This window comes from Heptranchias perlo, chromosome 14 (assembly GCF_035084215.1).
Source record: "Heptranchias perlo isolate sHepPer1 chromosome 14, sHepPer1.hap1, whole genome shotgun sequence".
Lineage (NCBI taxonomy): Eukaryota > Metazoa > Chordata > Chondrichthyes > Hexanchiformes > Hexanchidae > Heptranchias > Heptranchias perlo.
The window spans coordinates 68,232,176-68,259,599 of NC_090338.1; the positions used below are offsets into that span (position 1 = coordinate 68,232,176).

At 42.9% G+C, this 27,424-nt stretch overlaps 1 protein-coding gene across 1 annotated transcript in view; it reads right to left on the reverse strand.

Moving 5' to 3' along the window:
- Window positions 1-2,739: 2,739 nt before the first annotated feature.
- Window positions 2,740-27,424, reverse strand: part of rnf145a (ring finger protein 145a) — an 88,370-nt gene continuing 63,685 nt past the window's right edge. The window contains exons 4-10 of the mRNA XM_067996539.1: window positions 26,829-27,064; window positions 21,925-22,100; window positions 16,488-16,628; window positions 15,522-15,704; window positions 12,185-12,332; window positions 7,131-7,487; window positions 2,740-4,260 (exon numbers count right to left, since the gene is read on the reverse strand). Of these exons, the coding sequence (XP_067852640.1) occupies window positions 3,736-4,260; window positions 7,131-7,487; window positions 12,185-12,332; window positions 15,522-15,704; window positions 16,488-16,628; window positions 21,925-22,100; window positions 26,829-27,064 (1,766 nt within the window). The 3' untranslated portion in view covers window positions 2,740-3,735. The remainder of the gene's footprint in view (window positions 4,261-7,130; window positions 7,488-12,184; window positions 12,333-15,521; window positions 15,705-16,487; window positions 16,629-21,924; window positions 22,101-26,828; window positions 27,065-27,424) is intronic.

The following is a 27,424-nucleotide window of genomic DNA, read 5'->3' on the forward strand; positions in this document are numbered from 1 at the left end:
CATAGTGAGAATGAATCCACAGTGCAAAACTGTTTATGATTCTACACTAAACCTGCAGTCCCACACAGAAAGGCCAAGAGGATGGTAGGTACAGAAAATATAACACAATGGACATGTCCCTCAGAGAGTAGGATCAGAGCAGCTTTACCCTGCATCTAACCAAGGTACCCGGCGTGGATATTGACTGCAAAAGACAGAAGTATTCCATTATATATCACTGATGATCCTCTCGTCTGGCTGCAAAATTACTGCAAGCTTTCAGAAAATATTAGCTGCAAGGACAGTCCTTCCTGAAGATGATTTCAAAGTTTAACAGAAATTCAGCTTCCTTTAAATGAGTGCCACTACTCCTCCATAGGCACTCGATACACTTAGAGTCATAGAGTTATACAGCACGGATAGAGGCCCTTCGGCCCATCGTGTCCGCACCGGCCATCAGCCCTGTCTACTCTAATCCCATATTCCAGCATTTGGTCCGTAGCCTTGTATGCTATGGCATTTCAAGTGCTCATCCAAATGCTTCTTGAATGTTGAGGGTTCCTGCCTCCACAACCCTTTCAGACAGTGAGTTCCAGACTCCAACCACCCTCTGGGTGAAAAAGTTCTTTCTCAAATCCCCTCTAAACCTCCCGCCTTTTACCTTGAATCTATGTCCCCTTGTTATAGAACCCTCAACGAAGGGAAAAAGCTCCTTAGTATCCATCCTATCTGTGCCCCTCATAATTTTGGACACCTCAATCATGTCCCCCCTCAGCCTCCTCTGCTCCAAGGAAAACAAACCCAATCTTCCCAGTCTCTCTTCATAGCTGAAGCGCTCCAGCCCTGGTAACATCCTGGTGAATCTCCTCTGCACCCTCTCCAAAGCGATCACATCCTTCCTGTAGTGTGGCGACCAGAACTGCACACAGTACTCCAGCTGTGGCCTAACCAGTGTTTTATACAGCTCCATCATAACCTCCTTGCTCTTATATTCTATGCCTCGGCTAATAAAGGCAAGTATCCCATATGCCTTCTTTACCACCTTATCTACCTGTTCCGCCGCCTTCAGGGATCTGTGAACTTGCACACCAAGATCCCTCTGACCCTCTGTCTTGCCTAGGGTCCTCCCATTCATTGTGTATTCCCTTGCCTTGTTAGTCCCTCCAAAGTGCATCACCTCGCACTTTTCCGGGTTAAATTCCATTTGCCACTGTTCCGCCCATCTGACCAACCCATCTATATCGTCCTGCAGACTGAGGCTATCCTCCTCGCTATTTACCACCCTACCAATTTTTGCATCATCAGCGAACTTACTGATCATACCTTTTACATTCATATCCAAGTCATTAATGTAGACCACAAACAGCAAGGGACCCAGCACCGATCCCTGTGGTACCCCAGTGGCCACAGGCTTCCAGTCACAAAAACAACCTTCGACCATCACCCTCTGCCTTCTGCCACTAAGCCAGTTTTGTATCCAAAGTGCCAAGGCACCCTGGATTCCATGGGCTCGTACCTTCTTGACCAGTCTCCTGTGGGGGACTTCATCGAAGGCCTTACTGAAATCCATGTATACCACATCCACTGCGTTACCCTCATCCACACGCCTAGTCACCCCCTCAAAAAATTCAATCAAATTAGTCAGACATGATCTTCCCTTGACAAAGCCATGCTGACTATCCCTGATTAATCCTTGCTTCTCCAAGTGGAGACTAATTTTGTCCTTCAGAATTTTTTCCAATAATTTTCCTACCACTGATGTTAGGCTCACTGGCCTGTAGTTCCCCGGTTTTTCCCTACTCCCCTTCTTGAATAATGGTACTACATTAGCGGTTCTCCAGTCCTCTGGCACATCCCCTGTGGCCAGAGATGTTCTGAATATATGTGTCAGAGCCCCCGCAATCTCCTCCTTTGCCTCACACAGTAGCCTGGGATACATTTCGTCCGGGCCTGGGGATTTATCCATTTTTAGGCCTGCTAAAACCGCCAATACCTCCTCCCGCTCGATGTTAATATGTTCGAGTATATCACAGTCCCCCTGCCGTATTTGACACACTTGTTTAAATGCAGTCAAAAGACAGGTTTGAATTAACTGAAATAAAACAAACATGACTGTTCATGGTGAGGTTTTACTGATGTGAAGCTGAAACATTTGAAGTGGCATTCACCAGTGCATTCAATGCTTGCAAAACTTTACCAAGCAGTTTCTATCAGCTGAGTTCAAATGTAATATACAGTAAAATGGCCCACTCCAAGAAAAATTCTACATTTAACAGTAAAGGCAGCACCCGACGAGGTACTGATCTGCATAGACTGTAAAAACAGGATAAAGTCAAGGACGATGAAAAGGCTGCACGGCCCACTGAAGTTCATCTCACCAGAACAATTCCAGGTTCAATTTCTAGTTTGTGCTAAGTTAACTGGGCTCAACCAGAGCAGCAATTAGGGTGCTACAAATTGGCCTAAGGATCTTTAGGCTAGAAAGGAGTGGGGGGAAATAAAAATCAGCCCGAGTTCCCACTCCTGATCACTATCCAGTCATTCTTGCTCGAAAGTGCATGTATGTGTGGATGTCAGATGAGGGGAGGATCAGACTCATGGGTGAATTCTCACCACAGCTCAATGTCCAGACTTACCCCAGGAGTCATCGGTGTCTTCAAGAGAGGAGAAAACAGTAACGCTGCACTTGACGACCTTGGCGTATTTATTCAGACATACATGTTATCAAAATAAAGTCCCAGAGGAACTGTGTCAGAATGATTCTATCCATGATCTCATATTTATTATTCAACGCCAGCTTGCTTGTTCACAAATTGTTCACATTAAGAATGCCAACTTTCGAAAGCTACAGAGTAAGACTCCCAATTCTCCAGTTCACTCATTGTTAATAAAAAACGAGTTTCCCTTTTCTGTTCAAATGCACACAGTAAAGTAATATTAAATGTGAGCCTATCTACTTAAGCCATGATGAATTAAGAAAATACGTCACCAATATCTCCCCTCCTCCCAAAAAGAAAATTGTGCAAAAATCTATCAAAGCTACAAAATGGCTTTTTTTTGCTTTGTTTCATCATACAAGTTAATGTAATCATTTCCACAAATCATAATTAATGTCAAATTAAAAATAACACTGTACCCTTCAGGTTTCAAAAGTCAAACATGTCATATTCATCGTGCAACCCTGCTCTTATCCATATCCTGAAGTTCATCCCACTTTATGACCCTTCCAGAATCTCAAGGGAAGCACAAAGTGCTCATTAAAGCTTCAGTCTACTTCACTGAGCAGGTAAGTACAAGCCAAAGTTATTCACGCACCATTCATCAGGTACTCATCAAATACTTTGGAAATGCACTATAAACTATGACAGTGCAAACGCAATGGCCGAATATAGAGCTACAAAAAGTTTTATTTTTTTTTTAAAAAGTCTGCTTGAAGCATGTGACTCGAACCATGCTTAAAGCTTCTAATTATATATAAATATAATAAGTCAGTCAATCTAATTATTATTTCATGCCTACAAAACGTCTAGCAAAAACGTCCTCTCCATCTTTCCATGGCTGTGTTTAATACTGTAAAGATGATATGGCAACAAAATCACTAGATCCCTTCTTACAAAATGTCTCCAGACCTGCTTGTGAGAACATTACATTCTGTTTCTCTGTAAATTCATCTCCTTTCCCCTCTTGCTTAAGCTGTCAAGTTCAAATTGAAAGCCATTGCCGACATTATTTTAAGGCTTTAACATCGCTGCAGTATCACGGCAGGTTATGGGGTGACTCTGCTTCATTCAATTCGCTTCCGTGGGCACTTGATACCTCCATGCAATGTTTATTGAAACTCTCTTGTATTAAAGACAGTTGCTGATCTTCATCCTCAGAAAGTTCTGCTGGATGTGGAAACTCAACTTTGCCAGCTATAGTGCCATTTTGTGCACTTGGATGCTGACCTGTGCCTGGATCTCCACGAGAACTGCAATCAGTGTTTAGAGCTGTCTGCCCATCTGCATTGTGCTCTCCAGGACCATCTTCAGAACCTCGACCTAGATCTGAAGCATTTCCCAAAGGCCCATCCTTTTGTCCAGCCAATTCTTGTTCTGCTCTTCTCTCATTATGGGGCAACTGCTCTCCTGTCCCTTGCACTGGTGTTGCTCCAACCTGCTGTACTGGAGATTTCAGCTGTTGGTGACATAATGGGCACGTTTCCTGCACATAAAGCCACTTCTTGAGACAGGCCGAATGAAAGAAATGGCTGCATGGTGTAATCACTGCAGAATGCATGTCCTAAAGAAAAGAGAATTCAATTTGGTAAGAAACATAAAAACTGTACAAAATTATTTTGTTGTTGCTTTTTCTATTCAACTACCCCTACTTTGCTGTAGTTGCTGACTCCTGCTGGTTCAACCTGTGTCTGCAGCCCAACTGGTTATTCTTCATGCATGAGTCTAGACTGTGAATGTCAGCAGGATATTTGTGCATGGGGCCATAATCGCCGAACCTGACCCACACCTCAACTAGATTCCACACCCACATACTTTTGAGCAGAGTCACGGGATAACAATCTGAAGAGGAAATGCTGGCTAACTTTTTGCTTTTAACCATCCTAGCCGAGGGTGCTCAGGCCAATTGTTGCCCCAGTTCAGATCAACTAACGAAACATACACTGGGAATCAAACCTAGAATCACGGGGTCAGCACCGTTTAGTATTATATGAAGCTGTGCCACAATCCACCAGGTCACTGGGGGAGCTCTTCAATTTGTGTGTCATGAACTTACCTATCACTGGTCACACCTACATGCACAATATTGGAAATTTTAACCCTTCTTCTCCCCTCCCCCAGGAACATTGCCCCCATCATATTATAGGTAATAAGTTGTAAAGCAGCAACTCAATTCAACTTTCTGCTGACATTATAAAATTGAGCGCGAAGTTCACATGGTTTGTTAGGTCAAAAGAATGAGACTGAATTACTCCCTTAAACTCAGTGCCAGATGCATGTTATCCTTTGCACAGTCTATTATGAATTTTAAAAGCACATTAAATTTTCATGTCTTCACTATGACTTAAGATAAATAGGAATTGCATTGTACATAAATGGATATGGCAATACATTGCTGGTAATGTACCACTATTTTTGGTAGCAATTTATCCAGACGTGTATTAAAATATATTTGTTTTATCAGTCAACAAGATGAAACACTAAATTTGCCATCAATTTAGGATACAGCTACATGCCTCAAAACAGAGTCTAACGAGTTTCCATCCAAAATCAAGATGAGGTTTGTTCCCTAAATTAAGAACAATGCCAATGTCATTACGTGAGAGAACTAAAGTTCTGTACAGCCCACAAAATAAAAATAAAATTAAGTGCATTCATATTCACCTATCATGCATCACAAGATGCACTGCATTAACATACAGAATGAAAAAGGTTGCAGCTGCTGTCATGGGTTGGTAGAGCAGAAATGTAGGTCCACAATATCCTATGTAATAAACAGAGGCAAGATACATTGCTCCCACAGCAAAGAGAAAAAGGTCAAATAAAATCACCTCGGCAGCTTGAGAATCATCTGCCATGCAGCTACAAGCAGAAAGATGCTTTACAGAGGCCCAGCAAACTACTTCACCACTATTTCTGGCCTATAAATAGAATGTTGCCTTTTGCTCGGAGAAAGAGGCAGTGGCAAAAAACCCCATATAAATATAATGAAGGTAGCTCCCCTGATATCTTAGTGGGTAAGCCATTCAGGCAAGAAGGTCTTAAGTTCAATCACTGTAGCCTGCTGAGTCACCTGATCTAGAGTGAGGGAGGAAGAAGAAAGTCAGCCAGGGTTTCTGCTCTTGATTGCTATCCAGTGACTCCTACAGGAGTGAGTGTGTGTGAGTTTGCACATGAGAGAAAGAAAGTAATAAAGTAAAAGAGAGGGAGTAAAAACAGAGACAGCACACACAAGCAAGGTGAAAACTGAATGTGACATCCTCCATGGACGAATAGACTGCCAACACTCATCTTTCTAGCTTCACACATGAAAAGAGTTACTTGAGTGAGGTGCTGGAGTGCTGCCGGCACCTGTGGAATGGCACACCAGCCACTTCAGGATAGAGGAAGAGAATGAGGTGTGGTGGGGAATTACAATGTTAAGAAACTGATGATCCAGCACTGTCCTAAGTGAACCTCAAAGAACCAAACTACAGGCACACTTTTACAAATAGTAAAACCTGTCCTTCTGGTCACCTTCAATAAACAGCCACCTGTGCAATAAAGCCAGTGATTCTCAAATCCAATAGGTTTCTAATTTACATGTAATTCAATAGAACCTGCAACTCAATTAAGCAGCCATCTGCTAACCTGGAAACAGACGCGAGTTTAAAAAAAAAGAGTAACTGGGTAGTGAGAGGAGTACTGCAAATGGAACCGACACCTGGATTAAGAATTCCTCTCAAGCACACTTCTGCTCACTGTTTAAAACTATTCTGTTAGGGTTACCTCTTCAAATTTCAGAAAGAAGGCAGCTTGGTACAGTTCATAGGCTATTGCCTCTGAATATTATTACAAAGCTAAGGAAGGACCTTAAAAGATTTTAAAATACTGCATACGCAATATCTATTAGCAAACCATTATGTCTCTTTAGTTGACAATTTTTTCAAAAAATATAATTACATTTTCTATTGTCAATGGGTGAAAGACCAATTTTCGCTCACGATAAAACAGTATCAGCTTTTGCTTACTGATGCTCTTTCAATAGGCTGGTTACCTCAGTATTTGCATGAATTTACTAAAGACAATCTTTACCAATGAATGTTGCCTCAAAATTTTCATTTGCCCCTTACATCCAACTGTTGACCCGTAATAACCTTCAACCTCAGTGAAGGTCCACCAATTACAAACAAAACGTGCAAGTCACTGATACAGTTTTTAAAACTATCAATTACTTTTTGTTTTAAGTTTTGTTTGCCTTTAAACCGCTTTCATAGCATAAGTGACACTGGAAGGTGATGAAATGAATTTTATAGCAGTAAGGAATTAGCAGAAGGTAATACACATACAGAACGTGAACTGAACATAAGGACAGCCAACTGCGATAGTTCTGAATGAGACAGTTTGGGTACTAAAGCCAGGGTTTAAGTGTTTCACTGGTGCCATACTATATACCTGGTAACAGATGGAACAAATGTCATTGTGCTCTTCAAGCTGCTCTTTAGTGGCAGTTGGCAGCGAGTTGATCTTGTTTGCTGCATCCCTGCGGAGAAGGAAGCTCTTCCATCCCAACTGTGCTCGAAGCCAGACATTGAAGTAGGAATGGACAAAGATGATGGATGAGCCCATCCAAGTCCACTCTCCTAATATTGTCTCTGCTACACCATATGCAACGACACACAAAGCCACCAGGAACTCGAGCAAGCGATAAGTGCCATTCACATAGTAGATCACGTCATCAAGGTTTTCCATTGGTTCTTTACTGAATTCCTCCACCATAAAAAGGATATAGATAAAGAGTGTTCCAAGCACCTGTCAGCAATGGAAAGTTATATTAGAGCATGGTTTCAGCCTAACATCATCTGTCCATAGGGAACAAAGCGTGACAACTCCAATTTGTGGATTTAAGTTATTAGTTACACTTGGATGAAAGGAAGCATATTTAGGATACATATTAATATTTGGCTGTTTGGCTAATAATGATTTAAACGTTAAGGTTTAATTAACTGCACTCAAAGTCGAACACAGGATGTTCCCAAGTAGTGAAAATACAGCATGTCCATTCTTACTACAAAGTGCTGACAAGCTTCTGTTGGATATAAATCTCAGGACGGAATTTAAAAAAAAAAAAATTCCACTTACAGATCATAATGGCATTACCCCAAGGGATATTACATTATCAATATGTAACTTCAAAACCCACTGAACCCCAAGATGAAAATTCCTCCGAGAACTCACAGGTAAGTGTTTGGAAGATGTTTGGAAGAATTTTATCCTGTTCTTTACTTTAGAGGGTCACTGAATGCATACTGTTGAGGTTAATTTAATAAATCAATGAAAATGATGTCATTTGGTAGTCATTGGTCTCTCAATCCCAGTGAGGTGGGAATAAGGAATTCAGTTGGCGGAATGGTTTAGCTCACATACATGTCCATGGATACCATCAATACCTCTCTCTGGGTGACCTATCAGGAGTCATGCTTCAGTGTGAGAAGGGACACTTTCATTCCTCTCCACTGGTGTTCTCCCACACACCACAGTTTGTGACCACTTCCCTCATGACAAGGCCAAGATTGTCACACATCATGCCTGGATAAATTCAAGGGCAAATGTCACTTGAGTCTGGAATTCAAACTCAGATCTGTTAGCTGAAAGTCCAATATTCTAATACAGGGGCAAGTTCTATTGTCTTCAAGAATGCCACTTTTGGACAAGTGAAAGACACTCCAGTAAAAAAGATAATGTGAAATGATCCACTCAGTGAACCTTTGCTTAGTTGCAAGTCACATTCAACGTCATGGATCACATCTAAAATTTAGTAACTGGCCAATGGATCAGCTGTTACAGTATTGCACAGCCATGCCATTTCTCAGCAAGGAAATGAGGTGAGAAAGTCAAACAGAGTTTAAAAATAGATCAAAAATCATCTTAATTTTAACGAACTAATTATATACAATATACACGGAACCTCTCAGTTGTAAACCAGCATGTCACCAATGACTGTCTCAGGCTTTCACTCAAGAAATACCTGCACAATTGTCTGGTGTTGACTGTGAATCTAATCCAAAACATATATCCACAGCTTTGTTTTAGATAATTCTTCGAGAGATTTGAGCCCATAATCTAGGCTGACACGTCAGTGTAGTAGTGAGGAATTGCAGCACTGTCGGAGATGCCGTCTTATGGATGAGATGTTGAACTGAGGCCTCATCTGTCCTTTCAGATGGACGTAAAAGATCCCATGGCATTATTGGAAGGAGAGCAAGGGAGTTTTCCTGGTTTACAGGCCAACATTTATCCCTGAATCAACATCACTAAAAAAAACACTATCTGGTTTATAGTTACATTAGGAAAAAGAGGGTGGTCAGGAGCAGTGTTGGCCCCTTAAAAACTAAAAGTGGGGATATTGTCATTGACAATGGGGAAATGGCAGACATGTTGAACAATTACTTTGCTTCAGTGTTTACAGTAGAAATCCCAAGAAAACTAATATTGAATCGGGGACAGGAACTCGATAAAATTAATATAAGTAAAGCAACAGTAATGAAGAAAATAATAACACTAAAGAGTGACAAATCCCCAGGACTAGATGGTTTCCATCCCAGGGTTTTAAAGGAAGTAGGTGAGCACATTGAAAGATTATAGTTAGGGCATCTGCAAAGTTCTCTAGATTCAGGAACTGTCCCTCTGGATTGGAAAATTGCACATGTCACTCTGCTTTTTATGGAGAGAGGGGGAAACCAGGCAATTATAGACCAGTTAGCCTAACATCTGTTGTGGGGAAAATGCTGGAGTCTATAATTAAGGATAGGGTGACTGAACACCGCGAGAATTTTCAGTTAATCAGGGAGAGCCAGCATGGATTTGTGAAAGGGAGGTCGTGCCTGACAAACCTGATTTAATTTTTTGAAGAGGTGACTAAAATAGTGGACAGGGGAATGTCAATGGATGTTATTTATATGGACTTCCAGAAGGCATTTGATAAGGTTACACATAAGAGACTGTTAGCTAAGATAGAAGCCCATGGAATCGAGGGAAAAGTACGGACTTGGTTAGGAAGTTGGCTGAGCGAAAGGCGACAGAGAGTGGGGATAATGGGTAGGTACTCACATTGGCAGGATGTGACTCGTGGAGTCCCGCAGGAATCTGTCTTGGGGCCTCAATTATTCACAATATTTATTAATGACTTAGATGAAGGCATAGAAAGTCTCATATCTAAGTTTGCCCATGACACAAAGATTGATGGCATTGTAAGCAGTGTAGATGAGAACATAAAATTACAAAGCGATATTGGTAGATTGGGTGAATCGGCAAAACTGTGGCAAATGGAATTCAATGTAGACAAATGTGAGGTCATTCACTTTGGATCAAAAAAGGATAGAACAGGGTACTTTCTAAATGGTAAAAAGTTAAAAACTGTGGATGTCCAAAGGGACCTCGGGATTCAGATACATAGATCATTGAAGTGTCATGAACAGATGCAGAAAATAATCAATGCGGCTAATGGAATGCTGGCCATTATATCTAGAGGACCAGAGTACAAGGGGGGCAAAAGTTATGCTGCAGCGATACAAAACCCTGGTTAGACCGCACCTGGAGTACTGTGAGCAGTTCCGGGCACCGCACCTTCGGAAGGACATATTGGCCTTGGAGGGAGTGCAGCGTAAGTTTACTAGAATGATACCCGGACTTCAAGGGTTAAGTTACGAGGAGAGATTACACAAATTGGGGTTGTATTCTCTGGAGTGTCAAAGATTAAGGGGTGATCTGATCGAAGTTCATAAGATATTAAGGGGAACGGATAGGGTGGATAGAGAGAAACTATTTCCGCTGGTTGGGGATTTTAGGAGCAGGGGGCACAGTCTAAAAATTAGAGCCAGACCTTTCAGGAGCGAGATTAGAAAACATTTCTACACACAAAGGGTGGCGGAAGTTTGGAACACTCTTCCGCAAACGGCAATTGATACGAGCTCAATTGCTAAATTTAAATCTGAGATAGATAGCTTTTTGGCAACCAAAGGTATTAAGGGATATGGGCTAAAGGCGGGTATATGGAGTTAGATCACAGATCAGCCATGATCTTATCAAATGGTGGAACAGGCACGAGGGGCTGAATGGCCTACTCCTGTTCCTATGTTCCTATAATACTCACTGCTATTTGTGGGATCTTGATGTGTGCAAATTGGCTGCCACGTCACTACATTATAACAGTGACTACACTTCAAAATACTTCACTGCCAGTGAAGCACTTTGGGTTGTCATGAGGTTGTGAAAAGTGCTATTTAAACGCACGTTCTTTCTCTTCTTTCCTCCAACACACCTTTCCCTACACATATTTAATTGAAGGGAAGATGTTTTGGTAATGCACTTGAACTGTAAACATCCCAACAGGAAGTGCACTTTATAGAACTAGACAGTATAAAATATTGGGGGGCAGAAAAGGTAATTTAAAGAAGTCCCCGCCCCCCACCGCCTGGTCAGGCAGATACTTGAGAATGACGAACACAACACCCATATCTAGCTAGCAGATTGAAGAAAAATCAAAGATTTTACTGCCGACAAGTTTCAGCTCAACTCAGTTGCTGGTACTGGTGCTTCAGAGTCAGAATATGGGCTTCATTCCCCATTCCAGGGATTTCAGCACATATTTAGGCTGACACTTCAGTGTCGAACTGAGGGAGTACTGCAATGCTGAATGTGATGTCTTTTCGATAAGACATTAAACCATCTGCCTGTTCTGGTGGTTCAGGTGGAAGTTAAGAATCCCATGGCATTATTTGAAAAATATCAGTATCCTGCCCAATCACCACGAGTTATTCATCTCATCTGGGGTGAGCAAATTGGCTGTCACTTTGCCTACATAAAAGTGACTACACTTCAAAAGCAGTTCACTGGTTGTGATGTAATTTCGGGCACCACCTTGAGGATGTGTGCTGTGCGCAAATTGGCTGCAGTGTTCCCTATATTACAACAGTGACTACACTTCAAAAGTACTTAATTGGCTTTAAAGTCCTGAAGTCATGAAAGTTGCTATAGAAATGCAATTTTTTTTTCATTATGTGATAAAATGCTATATGATTGCAAATTCTTTCTTTCTATATCAAGAGGGATTGGACATCAGCATTTAATACTGTAATAAAGACGTTCAGCAGTTTTGTCAACGGACAGAGTACCACAGCATCAATGAACTCAACGCACAATGTATGTTGAGTTAGTTGATCTCGGGTACTTTAAGGAGAAAAGGGAGACGAATTGAAGAGGGGAAACAATGATAGATACTCGCCAATGTGTCATGCTATAAAAGTCCAGCCCAAAATTTAAATCCTCAACAAAAATCCTTGTTCATATCAATAGGTCACTGCAAACTTTAACCTCCGAGACTGTTAACAGACTACTTCTCACTGCACGGATATCAAATGAGAGATGAAAGGTCACATTTTAGGATAATGTAGTGAAGTAATGCCAGAAAAGACTTCACGGGATTGTCAAAATGGACATTTATCCATTACCTGCAAGGAAGTCAGAACACTGCTAGAGATGATGATGAGCAGCCAAAAGTCCATCTGGAAAAACTGAGAAATCATGTAGGCCATGTAGGCTGGAAACACCAGCAAGAACAAACACAGGCTGACTGCTCGAAAGTGCTTCCACAGACTCCTGTAAGCAAACACATAAGATGTAGTAAATATCAGACACATCAAATTCCGCTGCACTCAGAAGCCAAAAGATCTTTTAGAAGTTTCAGGATTATGTCTTGAAGATTTTTTTCAAATTGATAAAACTTGTTTAGAACTCCATAGTGCAAGACACCCACCAAAATTTTAAAGACACTAAGCCAGGGGGGCGTCCAACCTGTAGACCTAGGACCACATGCCAGCCCTGAGCCCTGGTAATTCAGTCTCCAAAGCCCAGGCAACTCATTGTTATTTATATTTATATTCTCTATTTATTAGTTTTTCCTGTTTGAATTTTGCAGGTCTGGAGGTTTCAACAGGACCTTTATTTAAGCATAGTTGCCTCATTGGTGGTTAAATGCTAAATCAGAAGACCAAGAACTGTTAATATCTGCAATTTGAGATATATGCTAAAGAATGGGGACATTCATTTCAACTTTATATGTGGCCCCTAAGGCTCCATGCTGATCTATGAGGGCCATAAAGACAAATGGTTGAACACCTCTGCCTCAGGTCAAAATCAGCTGATTTAATATCACGTTTCCCTTTTAGTCAGTCATCCACTTCCAGCGAGAGGGTGAGAGCAACAGTGCAAGCCAGAGTTGTCTTCATGACCACCATCAGCAAAATCAATAAGAGTTACTCGCAAAATAGATATTTTCAGATTTTCCCCCAGCTCCTTTGGAACATACTGCAATTGCTATTCATCTCAATTCAAAATCAATTCGGTCACCTTTTACTCTCGATTCTGGTGCAACCAATGGACTGCAAAATAAGCGTTTCTAGAAGAGTGGCTCATTATCATCACCCCATTCAAAAAAAAAATCAAACTATCCGGAACAATTTTTCACCTTTTCCATTTGTGTAGGTTTTCAAAGCATTTTCTTTGAACCAATGAGGACCAATATCATCAAGAGAACTGAACTTCAATCAGTGAGCAGGGTTAACAGACAGTCAATTTCACAAATCCTATCAGTTGAACGGTTTATGTTATTTAAACTTTCACCATTGGGTTCAACAACTAATTAACAGTTTCCCCAATGATGTTCTTTAAGTGAAAACACAAATTTAACAGTAATCATAATTTTAACAGTTGTTTGATTTTTAAAACAGCCGCTGATTATGAGATTTCCTCCAAGCTACAACTGGGACATTATTTTTATTGATCACAGATTTTGAAAGTATTGGCCTTCGAAGCGAACAGTGTCTTTTCAAGCCTGATGGACTACAGCTAAGCCGTAGCTGAGTACATCCTCACACGCTCCAACACTTAATAGAACCATACCCAGTCAGCCACTTCAACATCTTATCAGTGACATTAGGAAGCTTCTTGAGACTCTCAAAGTACAAGACCTTCACCAACTCTCATGTCCATACAATGCCAATTCCACTCTCCCACCCTCCAAATGAGAGTAAAGATTTTGGTTACGGTTTAGGGAAAATCATCATTTCAAACAAATAGTAAAACCCTCAAATCGGAATCAGTTAATTAAGGGGTAACACTAGAGGCCCAACAGTCCTGACCTTCAATTGAAAGACTTGTGTTCAAGTTCTGTGGAATGACACGTAATGCTTTTATCATTGCTAAAGTTGGAATTACATAATTTCTTCAGTTCATCAGCACAGTGTTTAGTCTGAATTAGTAAAGTAAATTCAAGTGTACAAGTCACACTTTCATGCACTTTATGCAATCTAGACAAGGGGACATATAAAGTTAACTCAAATGGCTCAGTGGGCAAATGTAACGCCTGATGTGGTACTGAACCACACTGATCAGGAAAGATCCCCGTCTGTGTCAATCGCATCGCCTACCAGCAGTTGGGATGCTACAATTATGCAAAGCACTTCTAGGCTGAAGGTGGGGGGCAAGAGAAGGGGAGGAGAGACGATCAGCTAGGTTTCAGCTCCTGACCACTACCAGTGACTCCCTCTAAAAAGTTTGCAAGTGTGGGTGTCGGGTGAGGACAGGATCAGGTTTAGTTGTGATACCCTCAAATATCCTGGTGACACTGTCTATGGTCATATCTGAAGAGAGGCATTTGGGTCTACTGCAGGGATGCCAGCACCCATGGACCAGAGAGTCAGGAGAGGAAGGGGAGGGAGTCCAGGAAATTGGGAAGAATTTTTTTTTAAAAAAAAACTAAATGTAAAAAGGTAGTAGTGTAATTTTAAGAGAGTGAGAGTTATATATCAGATATCATAGTAATTAAAACACAAGATATTATGGTAACTATTAAAAATTCTACATTGGCAAGAGATGTGTAACAAATACAATCTGCTGCATACTGCTCATTGCAGCAATTCCCGTGGCTGCGACTTCAAAACACATTCATTATTGGTTCTAAATTTAAATACAATGTAGCACCATAGAGAAATTAATTTCAGCTGTTCGTCATTTAAGGCTGTTTCAAATAAAATACCTACACCTAGAAATGTGATTTTGAGCATGAAAAGTTCTATGCGGATCGACATTATTTACTGAATACAAACAAGATCGGGTTGGGTGTTCAGTGGTGCTTGGAAGGGTAATGTGGAGTTGGCAACTTCCCATTCCCCCTCCCGAGGGTCTTAGCCATCTGGGTGGGCAGTAGGGCATTGGGGATGGTACGCAAGTTTCAGATGGTGAGGGCACTCAAGAAGAGGCATGGAGACTGTGGTAGCTTTCATGCACCAGACGCAGCCCATCAACACAAGTAGTTTCATTCTTACGAATGTATTTTGTTATGCTTGCAAAATGAAACCCAAATCAATTCAGTGCAAACCTGAGGAGCATGAACAGTCATGTTTTAAAGCAATTAAGTAGATGTCAAACAAGCCTTAAGTTCCCATGGTGATTACAAAGGATCAATGTAATTATAGACATAAAAATGAGCATCTTCTGCATTCCAGGACGATGGGCATTCCTCGTAACCAGAGAAGGTAAGTACCAAGAAATAACTGATGGGTGGTGGAAGGAGAGAATTTAACAATAATGGAACAACTTGTCAGTTATGATGTCAGAGCAGTGGAAGCAGAATCCGTAACAGCTTTTAAGAAAGTGGATAAACATTTGGAGAAAGAAAAAAAATTAAATTTACGAGAAAGGGCTTTCAGTTGGCTTTCAGACAGCTGGCACAGGCGCAATGGGCTTCCTCTGGTGCTGTAAAATACTATGATTCTAAGATCATCTTACTTGTTTCTTGAAGCTCCAAGTGCAAGAACAATAGGGTCAGCAATTTCTAACATTGACTGAAGGATGGAGGCTACCACGATAAAGAGGATGATGCTCAGCAGAAAGGCTCGATGCACAACCTGCAATTCAATCAGGCCAGTCTGTACTGCCAGGATCAGCAACGTGATACCTTCAGTCATCCCTCTGTGGAAAAATGATTAAAAATAAAATCTCTCCATGTGAAATTGATGTCTCGTGTTTCTAATTCTACCAACAGTTGCTATATTCTTAGAAGAAAAGCAGATTTCAATTGAAGTGCATCAAATTGTCACTATTTTACCATTGATAATAAAATATATAATGTCACAAACAAATAAATTGGGATTATTAAAAATTTATTACTGCTAGGCCGGGTACTTAAAAACTAAGCACAATAGGACAGTTACATTACTGTCAACAATACCACATGATATATCCGGACAAGGTAGATTTCCATATCAAACCAACATCAAGATTTCCAACTGGTGTTTTTTTGGGCCAGTCTATTGTAAAGAAATGTTGCCAATGATGCGCTGAGATGATCAGATTAATTTTGAAGTAATTTTGGAATAAACTATGACCCATGCTGTAAAGGCACTCGAGAATTAGTTCAGGCATGAATTGCTACATTTTTTTGCTCTGACTCCACAAACCGCTCATTCTACTTCAGGTGGTCTTGATGCAAAAGGGTTTATGAACCTTACCTATTTCCAAAATCATGTCTTTTTAATTAGATTTCATAACTCATGATGTTGCCAATAACGGATGGCTTGTAATCACAGCAATTGTCGCCATTTAAAAAACATTTTTTTAATACATTGTTTAAACCTTATTTGAATTGTTCGGAAAACCTTTAATGTTTTTTTTCTTTTTCTTTAAAAAACTTACAGGCTATTTGCAATGAGAGCACATTATGTCAAACCTGAGGTGTAGTGTACTTGTTCTTACCTATGCATGAGATTATCATTCATGAAGGCTCCGTAGCCTTGAAGGTAGAACTTACACAGTGTGAGGACACCCAGGGTAATGAATGAGACAGTGAACATGAGGCCCAGCAAAGAATAAGGAGTGCTGCAACATTCTGCAATACTGAAATAGAAATGTTTGTCATTAGGTGATGTAAAAAAAAATTGAAAACAGATACACCTTCATTAATCCTGTTGGTAACACAAGGATCTGACTGCAAGACTTCTTCCAAACACAATTTTTTTCCACTGGAATCACTTAATTTCCAGATAGCTTCCTTCCAGCAGAAAAGTCAGATGATTTGCACCAGACTCTCTCCCCAGTTGCTATCTATACTGGCCTGTGCTTAGCCAACAAGATATGTATTCGTAAACTGACGAGGACTAATTTTACTCCCAACTATTTCTTCCTCCCCACCCAAAAAAGCTTACCATTGCAGCACACACCTTCACAGAGTGGCATTGCTAATTATTAACAAAATTAGGTCTCAACAGCATAGGTGAGCTTCATAACGGGTACGGCCTGGACGAATAATCCATGAGTTCAAATCCCGCCACGGCAGCTGGGGAATTTAAATTCAATTAATTAAATAAAATCTGGAATTAAAGAAAACTAGTATCAGTAATGGTGGCCATGAAACTACCGGATTGTCGTAAAAACCCATCTGGCTCACCATTGGAAACGTTCACTAAAGGAAACCGGGTGAGGATGGCAAGTTTCCTTCCCGAAAGGAAGAGAAGGTTTCCCTTTAGGGAAGGAAACCTGTCGTCCTTACCCAGTCTGGCCGATATGTGACTCCAGAACTACAGCAATGTGGTTGATTCGTAATCGCCCTCCAAAATGGCCCAGCAAGCCACTCAGTTGTACAATCTCACGACAAAACGTCATAAGAAGAATAAAACCGGATGGACCACCAGGCACCGGACACGACAAAGGCAAACCAAGCCCAATCGACCCTGCAAAGTCCTCCTCACCAACATCTGGGGACTTGTGCCAAAATTGGGAGAGCTGTCCCACAGATTAGTAAAGCAACAGTCTGACATAGCTACACTCACAGAATCATACCTTTCAACCAACGTCCCAGACTCTTTCATCACCATCCCTGGGTATGTCCTGGCCCACCAGCAGGACAGACCCACCAGAAGTGGCGGTACAGTGATATACAGTCAGGAGGGAGTAGCCCTGGCAGACCTCAACATTGACTCCAGATCTCATGCCCATCAAGTCAAACATAGGTCAGGAAACCTTCAGCTGATTACCACCTGCTGATGAATCAGTCCTCCTCCATGTTGAGCACCACTTGGAGGAAGCACTGAAGGTAACAAGGGCACAGAATGTACTCTGCGTGGGGGATTTCAATATCCATCACCAAGAGTGGCTCGGTAGCACCACTACTGACCGAGCTGGCCGAGTCCTGAAGGACATAGCTGCCAGACTGGGCCTGCGGCAGGTGGTGAGCGAACCATCACGAGGGAAAAACCTATTTGACCTTGTCCTCACCAATCTACCTGTCACAGATGCACCTGGCCATGACAGTATTGGTAGGAGTGACCACCGCACAGTCCTCGTGGAGACGAAGTCCCGTCTTTACACTGAGGACACCATCCAACATGTTGTATGGCACTATCAATGTGCTAAATGGGATAACAATTGTATACAATTTTACAACACCAAGTTATAGTCCAACGATTTTATTTTTAATCCCACAAGCTTTCGGGGGCTTTCCCCTTCCTCAGGCGGTGTGGAAGTGACAATTTCGAATCCTTCGCATTTTAGGATCACATAAAGCCTGGTGATTACTGCCCGTTGCCAAGGCAATCACAGTGAGCAGACAGAAAGGTGTAATCTAAAAGGCCACTGAATATACAACCCCTCAAAAAAAAAGGAAAAAAAAGAGACAGAACGAAGACAGTCAATGACCCGTTATATTAAAAACAGATAACATTTGTTCACTGGTGGGGTTACGTGTAGTGTGACATGAACCCAAGATCCCGGTTGAGGCCGTCCTCATGGGTGCGGAACTTGGCTATCAATTTCTGCTCGACGATTTTGCGTTGTCGTGTGTCTCGAAGGCCGCCTTGGGGTATGTTTACCCGAAGGTCGGTGGCTGAATGTCCATGACTGCTGAAGTGTTCCCCGACAGGGAGAGAACCCTCCTGTTTGGCGATTGTTGCGCGGTGTCCGTTCATCCGTTGTCGCAGCGTCTGCATGGTCTCGCCAATGTACCATGCTCTGGGGTAGATTAAGAACGGGAATAGATTAAGAACAGATCGAGCAGCTCAAAAGCTGGGCATCCATGAGGCACTGTGGGCCATCAGCAGCAGCAGAATTGTATCCCAGTATAATCTGTAACCTCAAGGCCCGGCATATTCTTCACTCTGCCATTACCAACAAGCCAGGAGATCAACCCTGATTCAATGAGGAGTGTAGAAGAGCATGCCAGGAGCACCACCAGGCATACCTAAAAATCAGGTGCCAACCTGATGAAGTTACAACACAGGACAACATGCATGCTAAACAGCAGAAGCAACATGTATAGACAGAGCTAAGCGATTCCATAACCAACGGATCAGATCAAAGCTCTGCAGTCCTGCCACATTCAGTCATGAATGGTGGTGGACAATTTAACAACTAACGGGAGGAGGCGGCTCCGTGAACATCCCGATCCTCAATGATGGCAGAGTCCAGCACGTGAGTGCAAAACACAAGGCAAACATCTTCAGCCAGAAGTGCCGAGTGGATGATCCATCTCGGCCTCCTCCCGATATCCCCACCATCACAGAAGCCAGTCTTCAGCCAATTCGATTCACTCCATGTGATATCAAGAAACAGCTGAGTGCACTGGATACAACAAAGGCTATGCGCCCCGACAACATCCTGGCTGTAGTGCTGAAGACTTGTGCTCCAGAACTGGCCGCGCCTCTAGCCCAACTGTTCCAGTACAGCTACAACACTGGCATCTACCCGACAATGTGGAAAATTGCCCAGGTATGTCCTGTCCACAAAAAGCAGGACAAATCCAATCCGGCCAATTACCGCCCCATGATGGAAGGTGTCGCGACAGTGCTATCAAGCGGCACTTACGCACCAATAACCTGCTCACCGATGCTCAGTGTGTTCCATCAGGATCACTCGGCTCCAGACCTCATTACAGCCTGAGTCTAAGCATGGACAAAAGAGCTGAATTCCAGAGGTGAGAGTGACTGCGCTTGACATCAAGGCAGCATCTGACCGAGTGTGGCACCGAGGAGCCCCAGTAAAATTGAAGTCAATGGGAATCAACAGGAAAACTCTCCAGTGGCTGGAGTCATACCTAGCACAAAGGAAGATGGCAGTGGTTGTTGGAGGCCAATCATCTCAGCTCAAGGGCACTGCTGCAGGAGTTCCTCAGGGCAGTGCCCTTGGCCCAACCATCTTCAGCTGCTTCTTCAATGACCTTCCCTCCATCATAAGGTCAGAAATGGGGATGTTCGCTGATGATTGCAGTGTTCAGTTCCATTCGCAATCCCTCAGATAATGAAGCAGTACATGCCCGCATGCAGCAAGGCCCGGACATCATCCAGGCTTGGGCTGAAAAGTGGCAAGTAACATTCGCGCCAGACAAGTGCCAAGCAATGACCATCTCCAACAAGAGAGAGTCTAACCACCTCCCCTTGACATTCAACGGCATTACCATCGCCGAATCCCGCACCATCAACATCCTGGGGTCTCCATTGACCAGAAACTTAACTGGACCAGCCACATAAATACTGTGGCAACAAGAGCAGGTCAGGGGCTGGATATTCTGCGGTGAGTGACTCAACTCCAGACTCCCCAAAGCCTTTCCACCATCTACAAAGCACAAGTCAGGAGTGTGATGGAATACTCTCCACTTGCCTGGATAAGTGTAGCTCCAACAACACTCAAGAAGCTCAACACCATCCAAGACAAAGCATCCCACTTGATTGGCACCCCATCCACCCCCTTCACCACTGGCGCACCGTGGCTGCAGTGTGTACCATCTACAGGATGCACTGCAGCAACGCGTCAAGGCTTCTTCAACAGCACCTCCCAAACCCACAACCTCTACCACCAAGAAGGACAAGGGCAGCAGGCACATGGGAACAATACCCCCTGCACATTCCCCTCCAAGTCACACATTATCCCGACTTGGAAACATATCGCCGTTCCTTCATCGTTGCTCGATCAAAATCCTGGAACTCCCCACCTAACAGCGCTGTGGGAGAACCTTCACCACATGGACTGCAGCGGCTCACCACCACTTTCTCAAGGGCAATTAGGGATGGACAATAAATGCTGGCCTTGCCAGCGACGAACAAAAAAAAAAGTAAATGCAGCAATGGGCTTCAAATCCCTTCTACCCTCACTAAGCATCTTGTTGGGATACAGGCAGCCATCCATCCATATTACCAGGCTGTATGGGGCCCCATTTATGGAAGATTCAATGTATTATGTTCCACATTGATTAATACTGAAGTCATAAAGTGGTGCAAGTGTCTGGGTGCTGAAGTGCTCAGGGGCATGAGTTTACACACTTGTGACATCTGACAAGTAGCCAATCTCTGACAATGTTTTGAGGACACATTGAGCTCGGATAGAGTGGGTAAAATATCAGGGAATCAACTTGGCAGTTCCTGGCATGTGAGTTTAGAATGGCATTGGCAGAGGCCTGGAAGCAAGTTAATCATCCACCTTCTCATCCAAGAAAATTGAGGGAAAAAAAGGAACATGTATTTGGTGAGATGGTAGCCCAATAAGTGCTTATTTTTCAAAGGGAACTGATCTATGCACAAAGCATTACACATACATTTGCATTCATTCAATGTAATGGATACAGAGAAGCCTTGACATTTCAAGCTTCAGTATATTGAATAAGTTGGTATACTTCTGGTCCCTACCATTAAATTGCACTGAATCTCATCTCGATACATTGAAATTATTTTGGTCTGTGCATGCCTTCTGAACCTGTCTCCCACATTGGCTGCACAAAAATGACAGTACCTGTATTCCTAAACCTGCTCCAACATCAATCCTGTGATCGTCTCCTACATTCTCCAATGCCAGTTTGCGACTCTCTGACTGTCAAGTCTCAAATAGCATTTGGAACAGGCAGCATGAGACCAGGAGTTGCAACAGTTAACAAAATTTCTATGCTGTTAAGTTGGTCAGTCTGCATTCAGCAGGCCCGGCAGCATAGAGAGTTTCTATTCTCAATGCTGCTCCCTCAATGATGGATAAAATCCTAAAACCAAAGTACTTCACTTTAGTGGGATGCTCTCTGCAGACACAGCCCAAGTTTGAATAATATTGCTGGATGTTTTTCATAAGCGTTCAGACCAACCATTATCCAATATAGAAATTCTGCTGAGCAGGCTGATTTGTAAAAAGCTATTACCTTAAGTGCAACAGTGAATCATACCTTGTAAGGAAGAGAAAAAGCAGTCTTTCACGAGATGTGGGGTGATCACGTGTACTGAAATAAGAGTAGATCTGTAGAGCAAACAGGACCAGCCAGAAAACCATGAACAGCACGGGGACAACCAACTGATTCCAGAGAGACATTCCCAATGCCAACAGCCCATAAACTTCCACCACCTGTCCAAGGAAGGGATGAGAAAGGAGTTATAAGTGGTACTGCCACACATGAAAACTGAATGTTATACTGGCTTAAGGTACGAGTGAGACATGTATGTTTAAATGCTTTAAAGAGGCATAGATAGCATTGTTCAATTGGAGTGCTCCTGATACCTCTTAATGAAAGGAGTTTTCTAAGGCACCCCACACTGAAATTCTTCTCTCTTCCTGCTGCAATAGTTAAATATACAAAAATCATTTGGGCAATCTTAACCCAATCCATAATAGATGTAGATCCGGCAAATTAAAGGGCACACAATTTGCACCAAATCAACTCAAGGCAAAAGGAGAGACAGGATAGTTCCCACTGACTGGAAACTAGCACATCTAGTTCCCATTTTCAAAAAAGGGGACAAATCAGAGCCGGGGAACGACAGGCCTATTCGCCTGACATCAATTATTGGAAAGATGCTAGAAGGGAGCATAACAGAGTCCCTTTACGAGCACTGGGAAAGGGAAGGGGCCATTAGAAATACACAACGCATCTTCCGAAACAATAGGTCGTGCCTAACAAATTTGATAGAGTGTTTTGAGGAAATCACTAGGGTAGCGGATGAGGGTAATCCGGTAGACAGTGTCTCCCTGGACTTTCAGGAAGCCTTTGATAAGGTATCTCACAGTAGATTACTTCACAAGACAGAATCTTGTGATATGAGTAGAAATTTGACAAGCAGGATAAGGAATTGGCTCCAATCCCGCAGCCAAAAAGATGTAGTTAATGGATCGGTTCAGGCCTGGAGACATGTTACTAGTTGGTGTGCCCCAGGGATCATTCCTGGGCCTGGTACTCTTCACGGTCTTTATTAATGACCTGGACAGTGGTGTTGGGAGTATGGTAAGTTTGCAGATGACACCAAAATCTGTGCAAGGGTTAAGACGGTAGAGGAGTGCAACCAAATCCAAAAAGATTTAGCTGTGCGAAGGGATTGGGCCACACATCATCTAAATTAAACGGCATTTACCAAAGATAGTGTCATGCATGTTGGTAGGGCCAACACAGAATACACGTATCATTTGCAGGGAACAATACTGAGAGAGGTTGAGTGACAAAAGGATCTTGGTGTTATTGTGCACAGATCACTAAAGGTTCATGACCAATGTAGAGAAACTGTAGCTAACGCTAACAAGGTATTGGGTTGTATTAATAGAACCAGCGTAAATCAAAGGACATCATTTTGACACTATACAGGTTGCTGGTCAGACCGCATCTAGAGAACTGTGCCCAGTTTTGGTCCCCCCACATGGTGGGTTATATAGTGGCCTTGGAAAAGGTCCAGAGGAGAGCTACAAGAATGATTCCTAGCTTAAAGAACCTCAGCTACTCAGATAGGCTCAAGGACCTTGGTCTATTTACTTTAGAGCAGCGAAGACTTACAGGTGACTTGATAGAGGTCTATAATAATTTAAGGGCAGAAAAGCATCCTTATTGATTGATTATTCCAGTTTAACAGGTTGGGGAGGACCAGGGGACACAAGTTCAAACTATGGAAAGGTAGGAACAGACTGAACGTTGGGCGGTGGTTCTTTCCCCAGAGAATTGTGAACTTCTGGAATGTATTGCCGGCTGATGTGGTGGGTGACACTCTGCATGCCTTCAAGAGGGGGCTGGCAAAGGCAGAGATCACACGATATAGAAGCAAAGTGTCTTTCTTTATAGATAATACTTGGTCCATGTGATCTGGTTTCGATCGTCTGAGAGGAATTTTACTGAGTATTTTTTCCCTTATTGGCCTGGGTTTTTTTCTGATTTTTGCCTCTCCCAGGAGATTACATGGCTGCAGGGGTGGGTGTGAGAGGGGGGGAGGTCGGGAGAGGGAATAAGTGGTTAGCCATGATGGTCCAGCCATCATGGTGTGGAGCAGACTAGATGGACCAGCTGGTCTTTTCCTGCCCATCAATTTCATAATGGCACAAAATTAGCAAGAAAAAAATAAATGCCTGGACTTGTATTTGAGGGAGTATGGAGCTAATTGTCCCATTACAATCAAGTGAGAGACCACTATCTGCACACTAGTTCCCACTGGATGCTCAAATCTTAATGGCCCAGAATTTGTTGGAGCGGGGCATCTCGCAGCATGTCCCGTAAGTTAGAATTTTTTTGCTCACCCTTCAGCTCAAAAAAATTCCGCGCCACAAATTGCTGGAAGTGCAAGTTGATAACGACGCCGTGAGGGTAACGGAGCATCTGGAACCTTGGTGGATGATGGGACCAACGGTCTATCTCCTTAATCAATGAGATTTAAGGCTAGTGAAACAGAGGAACGATAGAGAAGGAAATAGGGTGATTTACAGTCAAACTAGATACAGAAAGAGAAATTAAAGAGAGGGAAAGAAAGATTAGATTAAGAGAGGGAAAAGAGAGTCAGAAAGGAAAAGTAAGATTTTTTTAAAATTTAAATTTTAAAAACCTCCGAGAACAATTTACTACTTGCAGGAACAAGGTGCCACAGTTTCAACTGTTCTCTTTTTGGGCCGGGGAGGTTGAGTGGCATTGCAAGAACATAAATCTTGTCATTATAAGGGTCCTTACACTGTTTAGTGTCAGCGCAAACTTCCTGCGGCGCGATGCCGTTTTCACGAGGCTAACAGCGGAGTGGCACAAATCGTCTAGCAATTTGTGGTGATTCCCAACTCACACAGTATCTCTTGCTCAAAATAAATTGCTAGACGATTTACACCCTAATAACAGCATGCGCACGAAACGGGTTTTTTCCCCAGCAAATTCTGAGCCATTGTTTTCACAAACCTTTCATCAGGAGTGGATGATCATCACCACCCACACACTACTTCCACATCAAGTCCTGGAGCAGTTTTAAGGCTAAGTCAAAGTAAATTGTAACACTGCTCAAAACATTCATTTTTTTAAAAAAAACAGGCTTGGAATCAGCTAGACTCTTGTTCGTAATCCTAATGAGGAAAAAAATATTTTTCTTTCAAACAAAAAAAAAATCTGGTCCAGCTTTTCTTTAGAAAAAAGTTTATATCAGGAATTTTGAGCTAAATTGCAAAAGCTCCAACAATCGACGGGGGAACCCCCAAACAGAAATGGAAAGGAAGAAAATTTTTTTCCAGAAAAGATTGAGGTCAAGGTCACACTACATACAGGAGCATAGCAATACTGCATTAACAAGTCAAATACAAGATTGGAACAATTAAATAGACAAAGCACGTTTAAGCCAATCAACAGAAACTTCAAAACATGATATAAAATAAAACAAGAGAAATTGTGGTGAATTTTAGCAAGGACTGAGCCAAGGACAACCATACTCAGGCCCCATACTGGAAGGTATGGTTGGGATCAGGGCAGTAAATCATGGAATTTACATTAGGAATGGCCATCAGGGATCCAAATTCAGTTTTTTTTAAATTCGTTCATGGGATGTGGGCGTTGCTGGCAAGACCAGCATTTATTGCCCATCCCTAATTGCCCTTGAGAAGGTGGTGGTCAGCTGCCTTCCTGAATTGCTGCAGTCCGTATGGTGAAGGTTCTCCCACAGCGTTCGGTGGGGAGTTCCAGGATTTTGACCCAGCGACCATGAAGGAACAGCGATATATTTCCAAGTCGGGTTGGTGTGTGACTTGGAGGGGAACGTGCAGGTGGTGTTGTTCCCACGTGCCTGCTGCCCTTGTCCTTCTTGGTAGAGGTCGCGGGTTTGGGAGGTGCTGTCGAAGAAGCCTTGGCAAGTTGCTGCAGTGCATCCTGTGGATGGTACACACTGCAACCACTGTGCACCAGTGATGAAGGGAGTGAATGTTTAGGGTAGTGGATGGGGTGCCAATCAAGCGGGCTGCTTTGTCCTGGATGGTGTCGAGCTTCTTGAGTGTTGTTGGAGCTGCACTCACCCAGGCAAGTGGAGAGTATGCCATCACACCCCTGACTTGTGCCTTGTCGATGGTGGAAAGGCCTTGGGGAGTTACCCAGCCTCTGACCTGCTCTTGTAGCCACGGTATTTATGCGGCTGGTCCAGTTAAGTTTCTGGTGAATGGTGACCCCCAGGATGTTGATGGTGGGGGATTCGGCGATGGTAATGCTGTTGAATGTCAAGGGGAGGTGGTTAGACTCTCTCTTGTTGGAGATGGTCATTGCTTGGCACAAATGTTCCTGGTCACTTATGAGCCCAAGTCTGGATGTTGTCCAGGTTTTGCTGCATGCGGGCATGGACTGCTTCATTATCTGAGAATGGAACTGAACACTGCAATCATCAGCGAACATCCCCATTTCTGACCTTATGATGGAGGGAAGGTCATTGATGAAGCCGCTGAATATGGTTGGGCCGAGGACACTGCCCTGAGGAACTCCTGCAGTCATGTCCTGGGGCTGAGATGATTGGCCTCCAACAACCACTACCATTTTCCTTTGTGCTAGGTATGACTCCAGCCAGTTGAAGAAACCAATATTTTAGGCAGACAAGTGGAAACCACACAGGTGTGAAGAAATCAGAGGGAAAATGCCAAACAGTAACAGGGGAGAACAGGTGTAACTGGGACACTGATAGCCATCAGGGGCCCTATTCTGAAAGAGGAAACTGGGAAAAAGGTGAGAGGGTGAGCAGAATGGGTTGTGGGAGAGGTCGAAGAAGAAAGAGGGGGTTTAGGGATGGAAGGGGGAGGAGGGATGGAAGGGGAGAGAGAGACATGGTTGGAGTGGGAAGTGCTTAACAATCATTTCAACCGGTTGGTTTCTCTCACCTGCACCAGTTCCCTGTATGCCGATTTGGCCAGCTTGTATGGTACCAACAAGTTAGAGGCCAAGAAATAAAGCACCTCCAGTCCCGTGAAAATCATGGCAAACTTGTTGATAATAACGAGCATTTCCACGGGAACCATGCAGAACCGTGCCAGTAAGGGTAGCAGATGGGCAGAAAATAGCCAGATCTGTTTAGTCTTCATAACAAAGGAGCAAAGTGTGCACACCACCAGCTGTCCTACAATAAACACAACACAACAGATAATCAATGCAATTGGAACAAGTCCACTCAAAACAAGGTTGCACCACACCATAATTGAAGTTAACAGGTAGAATATCAGGCTGAATTTAACATTACATTGCCTCCTCTCCTGAAGGCCACAACTTATTCATTGACACCCTTCAGTACCTCGTCCAAGTGATCATTCTCCATGTACGAGCTTAGTGAGTGTGGGCAAGCTATCCTGCCCTTACCCGATGTCCACACTGCAGGAATTACTGCATAGTGATCACGAATGAGAAACAGAGTCCAACTGTTGTATCCAAACCGACAACAATTGACAAATCCCACACCAGGGCTCGAACCCATGTCCTCCTG